The sequence below is a fragment of the Pundamilia nyererei genome, unplaced genomic scaffold, assembly GCF_000239375.1.
Source record: "Pundamilia nyererei isolate P.nyererei 1_Seehausen unplaced genomic scaffold, PunNye1.0 scaffold00003, whole genome shotgun sequence".
Taxonomy (NCBI): domain Eukaryota; kingdom Metazoa; phylum Chordata; class Actinopteri; order Cichliformes; family Cichlidae; genus Pundamilia; species Pundamilia nyererei.
This window is the reverse complement of record NW_005187404.1, coordinates 3,575,697-3,585,084: the sequence shown is the minus strand read 5'-3', so window position 1 is coordinate 3,585,084 and position 9,388 is coordinate 3,575,697. Positions and strand designations below refer to the sequence as shown.

Below are 9,388 nucleotides of genomic sequence, written 5' to 3'. Positions count from 1 at the left end.
CAAAGTCTGAAGTTTACTGTACTGGTGGGGACCAAAATCCAGGTCCCCACGTTGTTGGAGGCATTTTTCACACTTAATTTGTGGTTTTAGTGTTTTAGGGTTACAATTGGTTTATGGTTAATGGTTAAGTTTAGGGTAAGCATTATGTTATTGGGATGTCCCCACGAAGACAGCAAACCAGAAGAGCGTGTGAGTGTGTGTTACCTGTCGAGGCTGATTGGGAATGCAGGGCTGGCTGTAAATATATTTGAGGGGCTCCAGGATCTCAGTTCCTCCAAGATTAGCCTCCATCTGCTCAACTTTCTTCAGAGACTCCTTTATGGTCTGCTGGCTGTACTCCACACTCTTACTGCCATCACACAAACACATGCACCAAAACACCCATTAGGATATTTTAACAAAGACAGCAGGGCCTTTGATATGAGGGAGAGACTCACGGGAAGATGTGTTCATAACAGGACCCAAAACTGTAAATGTTGAAATAGCAGCCCATTGGTAAGCTCTTCAACAGGAGCAGCAGAGTATCCTTAAGAGAACATTGAAAATATAGTGAGGCCACTGTGTGAGAGGAACAATTTGAAACTAAAGAGTTTATGATTAAAATATTACAGATACCTTGGCACTGCGGATGCGAGTATTACTCATACTTCCAGATCGATCCATTAAGAACACAAACTCTCCACATGAAGCCATCGCAGACTGGGGGAACTCAGGGTACAGACTCACCATCACCACTGGATCACCCATCAGAGAGCCTGAAAAATAACAGACAGAAAAATCTGAGAAATTGCTTTTTGTTTATGTCAACATTTTGAACTTCCAAGCAGAAGTAGATAATGATTTTTAAAATTGGCAAACCAACTACTCCTATCATTTCCACTCACCCGGCTCAGCAGAGGCCTGTCCTGCCTCCACCACAGCAGTGGGCTGGTGAGCATCTTTGTAATAAATCAGCAGTTCAACATCTCTGTCAAACTTGTGTCCTGCAGCCAGTTTGACCTGCAAACCACAAACACATTCATATTTAATTCTCAGTTATAAGTAACAACCACACACAGCAGAAATATTAGCACTCTACCTACCGTGGCCTGGGTTTGATCAGTGTTGAGGTACTGGAGAGGGTCCAGGGAACAGTTGGACTCTACTTTAGAGATTGGACGAGGAGAGGACACTCGGGCAGAGAAAGACAGACTGTAGGGCACTAACCCCACACTCGAAAGACCCCCTATGAGCAAGTTCCTTGGCAACAATGAGAGGGAAAAGCTCCCTATTTACAGGAAGAAACGTTCAGCAGAACCAGGTTGAGGGAGGGCCAGCCATTTGCCAAGACCGGTTGAGGGTGAGAGGAGTAAAACAGGACAAAGACATGCCATGGAAGAGAACTTGAATTAAATGCAGAGGTATGTGTAAACGTATAGTGAGTGAAAAAACACTCAGTGAAGAAATACACTTAATGCTTCATGGGAACCTTGACCTATTGCAGTGTAACTAAGGGAAGTTTCTGGGCCACCTGATCCAGTCCTAATTAGGGGAAGGCTGTCCTGTAATTAGTTAAGACTGCTGGGTCTAGAGGTGGCTTTTAAAGTAACAGTTGAACTACTGCCAGTCTGAAGACCTGTGGTACATAGCCGCTTAATAGAAATAGGTTGATCATATTTAAGAATGAAATATTAATTATTGGCAGAGTTTCTTTGAACAGTCTTGTAGGAATGGGGTCTATGAGACATGTTGATCATTTGGAGGAAGTAATGAAGTAATTACTGAAGTTAACTCAGAAAGATCAATTGAAGAAAAAGATTAAATAAATACCAATGGTACTGAAAGTAACTCTACACATTGTTAAGTCAGTGAGATGATTATCAGTATGTTTTTCCTCTAGTAGTTAAAATTGTATTTGTGAAGACATTCATGAATTCATTACTATTTAACGTTAAAGGAATGGTTGGCTCAGCAGAGCTCTGACTTTTTGTCAGCTTGACTACAGTGCTAAGATAAGATACAATAAGATAACCTTTATTAGTCCAACCTGTGGGAAATTTGTTTTGTTACAGCAGAAAGTGGACAGTGCAAAGTTACATAGTAAAAATTAGAAAAACACTGGAAAAGGATAAGAATAAGATACTGTACACAATTGTAGACAATATAATAGAATAAAATGCTGCAGAGAAACCTAGGGTTGCTCTTATTTCCTTCAATCAGTGATGAATAGTAACCTTCTAGCTTTACTGAAGGCTTTTTTATAAAGCAAAAAGCTATTTTTAAGCTAAATGATGATCTTCTAAATTAGTGAGACACTGTTTCTAGCTTACTTTATCTGCTTTAAGGTGCACATTTGCGAGTTATACCAGGGAGTCAAGTACTTCTGATTTGAGTGTTCTCTTTCAGAGGAGCCACAGTAACCCCTGTGTTTAAATTCTGGCTAGAAATGACACAAAGAGCAAAGAAACTGCAGTTATAGTAATGGTGGAAGGGCAATCAAATAATTTTGTATGTTTGAAAGACAGAATAAATGCAGAATGAGAAAGAAAGAAGGACATAGCCTAACACAGCACAGATACTCTGTAACCCCAAAGTCCATCCCCTAATCATGTTATAGATTCTGGACTTGAAAATAAAGTGTTGAGAAAGACAGTTGCTTTCAATGTTTATGTTTCCATGTTACGCTTAATTCTTTTCAAGTTTATCTTTTTTGCCTACATAACAAATTCAAAAATATTTTATTTATGGAGGAAGAGAGACGGAGAGAGAGAAAGAGGTTGGAAATTCCTCCACCACCATAGTTGCAGTTATGAAACCTTTTTCTATGCAGAGGTGTGAGTTTGAGGCTTTCTGTTAGTGTCAACGTTTTTTCCTACCCTGAGGTTGGTATCGAGGGTTGAGCACAGTAGGCAGACAGAACCTCAGACCATCATCAGCCTGCACAGCCAGCTCAGCCACGTACTCCAACCTGATGGAGGCGCTCTCTCCTGGAGGCAGACTGCCCACACTCAGAGAGAATATATCTGGACTCTGATCACTCTCCTCCAATAGGAAGGCCTGCTGACCGGAGCTCAGAGCATCATCATACTCCTCACGAGCCTGAAGGACAGGTGACACATGTCAGTGACATTCACTGTGTTTATTATTAATTTGAATCTTGTTTGTTTGTTTGTTTGTTAATTTATTTCAATCATGTGAACAATATACAAGTACATTTAGCAAAGAAACGAAGAGAAAATAATGCTATACAAAATAAAGCTAATACATTTCAATATTGCTTCAACTGTTCCGATTCAGTTACATATCAAAAAGGAGTGGGAAGTAGTAGCCTACACACTTATTTAATCCCATCCCTTTGCCTTAGGTTATCAATATTTAGTCAGCTTCCTTACTGATAAAATCTGCAGTAAAAATAGCGAACAGATTTCTGATATAATACTGTATATACATCACATCATGACACTTTCTAAATAGAGACATTCACTGAATTTCAACATTTTCCTTTTCTTTCATGAAAATCATTATAACTATATCTTTATAACTCTTTTTGAACTGCTTTATGTTTGGACACTGCTGTAACTCCATATTCAAACTGTTCCACAGCTTCACTCCATGGACAGAAATGCAAAAGCTTTTGCTGGTAATAATAATAATAATAATAATAATAATAATAATAATATTATTATTATCATCTTGTGCAGTAATAATGGATTGCATTTATATAGCACTTTTCGGGGCCTCAAAGCGCTTTACAATTCCACTATTCATTCACTCTCACATTCACACACTGGTGGAGGCAGCTACGGTTGTAGCCACAGCTGCCCTGGGGCAGACTGACAGAAGCCAGGCTGCCATATCGCGCCATCGGCCCCTCTGGCCAACACCAGTAGGCGGCAGGTGAAGTGTCTTGTGTGTTTTATTCAAATTTAATGACAATTTGTTTTTATCAGGCCAGAACTTCACTTTACTTATTTCATTAGTCATCTCATCCAATAATTTCTGCAGATCAGCACCAGAGCAGAAAATGTTTGTATCATGAGCAAATAGTACCATTTTAATACTTTGGAGACTTAAAAAATGTCATTGATGTATAAGTTGAAGAATTTTGGGCCCCAAACTGACCCTTAGGGTAGACCACAAGCAATGTCCATACATAAGGAGCAACAACCATTTCATTTCACAAACTGCTTCCTGTCACTTAAATTACTCAGGAAACAAATTTAAAACTACCGCTTTGACACCATAACGTTCCAGTTTTCTTGTTAATATATTGTGATCTATAGTGTCAAATGCCTTTCTCAAGTCTATGGATAACCTACCACACATTGCTTTTTGTCCATGGAATAGATAATCTTACTTATAATGAGGTTATATTTACTGTCCAGCTCACCTTCTGTTTCTCCTTCACCTCAGCTACAATCTGTGTCTGTCCGATCTTAGCACTGAAATGACAGACAGCAGCGTCTCCAGGCAGAGGGAAGACAAAAACAGCCTCTAATGGTTTGTTCTCCTTATTCTTATAGTTCAGAATGGAGACCACTGTAGCCACATGGTCCCTCACCTCCAGCTCCACCTCAATGCTCTTCAGGGGAACTGACAGACAAACAGAATTCTAACAGTCACACTTCATAGTAGCATTTATTTTTTAAAGTCAAAATTAGCTTTTCTGCTGAGCCATCTGTCCATGCAACTCTATTAATTTTTTTTATGACAAATTGAAAATTCATTTTAATGTTTATCAGATTTTTACCTGGTTTGTTCTGGGCAGTTAGCAGACCACAGCATCTCATCATTGTACCTATATAAGAGACAAACACCACAGACAGTTTTCCTCAATAAAACATTTCAGTTTACATAGTATATTATACTACACTTATCAGCTTTTTTTGGAGTCTGTCTCTTCTGCACATACTCAAAGCGAATTTTCACATCACCAGACTCAAAAACATTTATTCTAGCAGCTCAGAAAATGGTTTGTTTGAGAGAAATGAGTCCCCCCACCACACACACACGCACACGGTGTTTGAGTGCAAAAATAATATATTTTACATATATTTTTTTAATAATAATAATAATAATAATAATAATAATAATAATAATAATAATAATAATATCAGTAGCATCATTACAGCTTTTGATCAGCACCATGGACAGCAACCACAGTCAGGGATAAGGTGAATGCTATAAAGTCTTTTTCAGCTAGGCCAAAATAGATTTAGCATCTCAAAAATGAAATAAAATTTAATAAAGACAGCTGTCTGTAAACATGGAACTGACAACGCTACCTTGGCGTGGAGATACACCCCAGGAAATATGGTTGTTGACAAGGCAAAGGCGTAGAAAAACTAATTAAAGGATTTTTATTAATAAAATAACTGAAACTAATAAGGAGCAGCAGGGGGGGGAAACAGCAAACTACGTGGCAGGACTTACAATACTACCAGACCTGAAATTAAAACACTTTTCAGACACTAATTAAAAGAACAAGATTCAGTGACACTATGTTGCTCTAGCAGCTTAACAAAAAAATTAATACGCCTAAAGACAGGCCACCTGTGGCGTTGTGCCCAAGGAGGTGCCACGCATTTTACTATGCGTTTGCACCTTTCGTCCAAATTTCCATCACTGAAAACTGAGATTTTTAAAAACGCCTACCAGTGTGGAGATTTTCAAAACCTCCGTTTCTGCGTTTAGGTTTTTATTTGTCACCCAATGTAAAAGGTGTGCGCCGTTTTTGACGTCACGCTGTGCGCCACGTTATTGTTTACATGAGATGAATTTGTACAATGGTGGATAGAGACAAGATATTGTTGCTCTTAATCTTACTATCTGCAGTTTTTACACGCTTACATATACACACGCAGTTACTGGCCCTCCATTTAGAAAGACAGAGAGGTCAGAGTGAACTTCGGACGTGGCTTCTTCAACACAGACGCTCTCATAACCCAAATCCCGACGTCGGTTTTGAATTTAAAAAATTTTTTTTATTAAACTTATGTATGCTATATACATTTTGTTCATTCCTAATGTTTTTCTTAACATTTAAAATGATGAACGCACTTGAAAAGTAACACAAAATAAGTTGCCTTTCCAAAAATAAAAATAAAACTTTTCAGTACTTAAGGTTTTGTGAGGACACAAAACCCTGTATACTCTTTCTCTCCCAGGTTTCTAGACTTCTGATTGGCCAACATTTCTTAGTGGGTTAGGGGTTCTGGTTTGACTTTTTGACTCCGGTTTTTTGCATTTACAGGAGAACGGAGATATTTTGTGTGGACGAGATTTTTTTAAAGGAAATCGGAAAATCTACGTTTTCAAAAATACCCGTGTAGTGTTTAAGAGAGAACCTCGCCCATGTGCTCAAACTGTCCCATTGACACCCTGATCACCTCCTCGATCAAACCATAATAGTTTCGTTATCGTTTATTTATATATACTGCACGTTTAATTACAACAACAACGTTGACTAAAGTGCTGTACAAAAATACAAAACAACTAATTCCAAATAATTTATGATATTGGTACCAAACAACAAATAAATAACAAATAACTTTCATACTGCATTAAAAGCCAGTGAATACAGATGTGTTTTAAGATGAGATTTAAAAGGTTTCACAGAAGGAGCCTGTCTGATGTGTAGGGGTAGATTATTCCACAGTTAAGGCGCTACAACCCCAAACGCTCGATCGCCTCTTTGAACCAGCCTCAACCTTGGTATCCATAAAAGCAGAAGATCATTTGATCTAATAGATCTAGAGGGCCCATAGGAGGTCAGACAAATACCCAGGAGCCTTTCCGTTCAGGGCTTTATAAGTCAGCAATAAAAAATTTAAAATCAACTCCAAAGTGAACAGGGAGCCAGTGAAGAGAGGCAAGCACCAGGGAAATATGTTCGCGTCTTTTGGTTCGTGTCAGAAGACGAGCTGCGACATTTTGGACCAACTGCAGTCTTACAAGGCAGATCTGGATAACTCCAACATATAAGCAGTAAGACTGTGCCGGTTAAAATCAGCTGTGCTGGGATTGCCACTTGGTCCAAAAATTATCACTTTGGTTTTATTCTCATTAAAGAGAAGTTAGAGGCCATCCAGGCTTTAATTTCACCGAGACACTGAAGTAATGGTGGGGTAACTATCCATAGCAGTGGGGCAGGGCAGCTCGTCTTCAGTCCTCGATAGATCTGAGTGTCATCGGTGTATGAATGGAAACAAATGTTATATTTTCTAAAAAAAAATACATATATATATATATATATATATATATATATATAGACCTCGAGGTAGCATATAAATAGAGAATAAAATTGGCCCCAATATAGATCCCTGGGCAACACCACAAGTAATCAGAATGAGAATCAGCATAGTTTATTAATCCCTGAGGAAATTGTGTGGGTTACAGGGAGCTGAGGAAGAGATAAAATCTCCAAAGCTCACAGAGAAAGTCCTCTCAGACCTGAACCACTCTAATGCCACTGAACCAATCTGATGCTGCAATGCCTCAATGTGAGATCAAGATGCTGTGGTCAACAGTATTAAAGGCAGCTGTCAGATCCAAAAGCAAAGGCACAGCCGAGTCTCCTGAGTTAGTGGCTAAATAAAGACCGTTAAAAACTTTGCGGTTTCAGCGCTGCCAAGAGCTTTAAAACCAGACCGAAACCTCTCGACACCGTGTCAATTTAAAAAAAGATTGCTGCTGAACGAATAAAATCTTTTCAAAAAAATTTTGACAGGAAAGGAAGCTTTGAAATAGGCCAGAAATCTGAGAGGACAGAGGAATCCAGATGATTTTTTAAAGTACAGGCTGTACAACAGCATGTTTGAAACGGGGTGGCACAACACCTGAACTAAGACTGCTGTTAAAAATCCTTAAGATGTCAGTACCGATAACCTTAAAAATATATTTTTTAAATGTGTTGGAAAAACATCATTTGGGCAAGATGATGTCTTCATGCCATTACATAGTTTCTCCACGTGATCAAAACACACTCTCAAACTGATCAAAACAGCAGAGCGGATGAATATTTAATAATAAGTCATGTGAAGGCGGGGTGATCACAGATCGAAGCTGTTTTTCAGTTTGTATTTGTTTTTTGTTTTTGTTTTTTACAGCCCGCTTCTTGTGAAAAGAAAAATAACAGAATTCTCCACAAAACACACGCAACAAGTGTGCGGGAATGGGTTTCAGAGAAATGCCTACCTTTGAAAAGAAAGATTTTTGTCTCCTCAAAGTACTTTCGTTCTTCAGTGTGTGAAATGTGGCTTAAATGCCCCTACGCCAGTTTTCTATACCGAACTGAAACACTTTCCTGTATCCGTGGGAACCCTTCAGTGAGATCGCGTCAGAGTCGAGTGGGTGGACCTTAAATTTGTTTTTATTATTATTATACAAAACTTACCCATCACCGTTGTTAAAATAGTCTGGTATTTGAAGACCAAAGAACATCATACAAGACAAGTATTGAAATACAAACGTCTGCATTTAAGACTAAATTCTTAAAGAGTTTTTTATACAGCGTTCTTAATACATCTTCAAACGCAGTTTGTAAACACCCAGTGCTATTTTTTTTTTCATATATATATATACAGGGAGAGAGAGAGGGGGAGAGAGAGAGTAATCATACCTGCCAATTCTCTGTGTGTCTCATATATCTCCCTTATCAGATCGCATTAAATATGAATTCTCCAAAATACGTTTTGCCTGCCGCCTGGTGGCCAACATCTCCATTACCCAAGACATTTTCTGCTTGTGAAAAAGCTGCAGCAGCGACAAAAGCCAACTCTTGCCTGCTTCACATAATGGTTTAGCCTAACACATGTAAGAAACATAGACATGCTATTTGGCTGGTAGATGGTACAAGCATCTACCAGCCAAATAGCATGTCTATGTTTCTGCAAAGCACTTGGAATCAACAAACTCTGGATAAAAATCTCTTTCACGCAATACACCTCAGGTTTATTAAGCCTATGTCAAAATAATAGAAAGTTTAAAAACAAAATATAATGCATTCAGCTGAAGTTCTGAAGGTAAAACTTTACTTTAGCCTTATTTTTCTTGATACATTTTTTTATTCATTTATTTTCATTTTTAAGTGAAGAGATCCACCTACACCATTTACATTTTTTTAATCCTCCATACTGATTACTTAGTTACTTTTTAAAAACACGATTTACAACCTGAATGGGTGATAAAGCAATAGATCTTTCAGCCCAATTCTACTTTTTCTACATAATCCATCATACAAAATGTAATCAAATGGAAAAGTCTGTTTTAAAAACTTGTTTTATTAGTTTTAATCTTTTAACTTTATGCATCAAGCAAAAATTTAATTATATGCAACATTCTCTGACTGGAAGAAATTTGTTTAACATTTAAACCTATTTTCCAGCACATAAAATAAAATATTTTTTTT

At 38.0% G+C, this 9,388-nt stretch overlaps 1 protein-coding gene across 1 annotated transcript; it reads right to left on the bottom strand.

Moving 5' to 3' along the window:
• Nucleotides 1-147: 147 nt before the first annotated feature.
• LOC102204913 (von Willebrand factor A domain-containing protein 5A-like) lies at nt 148-8,278 on the bottom strand. The gene is made up of 9 exons (XM_013910404.1): nt 8,176-8,278; nt 4,730-4,777; nt 4,370-4,572; nt 2,856-3,078; nt 1,083-1,267; nt 885-999; nt 616-755; nt 438-526; nt 148-349 (listed from the first exon to the last, which is right to left on the bottom strand). The coding sequence occupies exons 2-9, from the start codon at nt 4,770-4,772 to the stop codon at nt 148-150; spliced, it is 1,200 nt and encodes a 399-aa protein (XP_013765858.1). The 5' UTR covers nt 4,773-4,777; nt 8,176-8,278.
• Nucleotides 8,279-9,388: the final 1,110 nt, after the last annotated feature.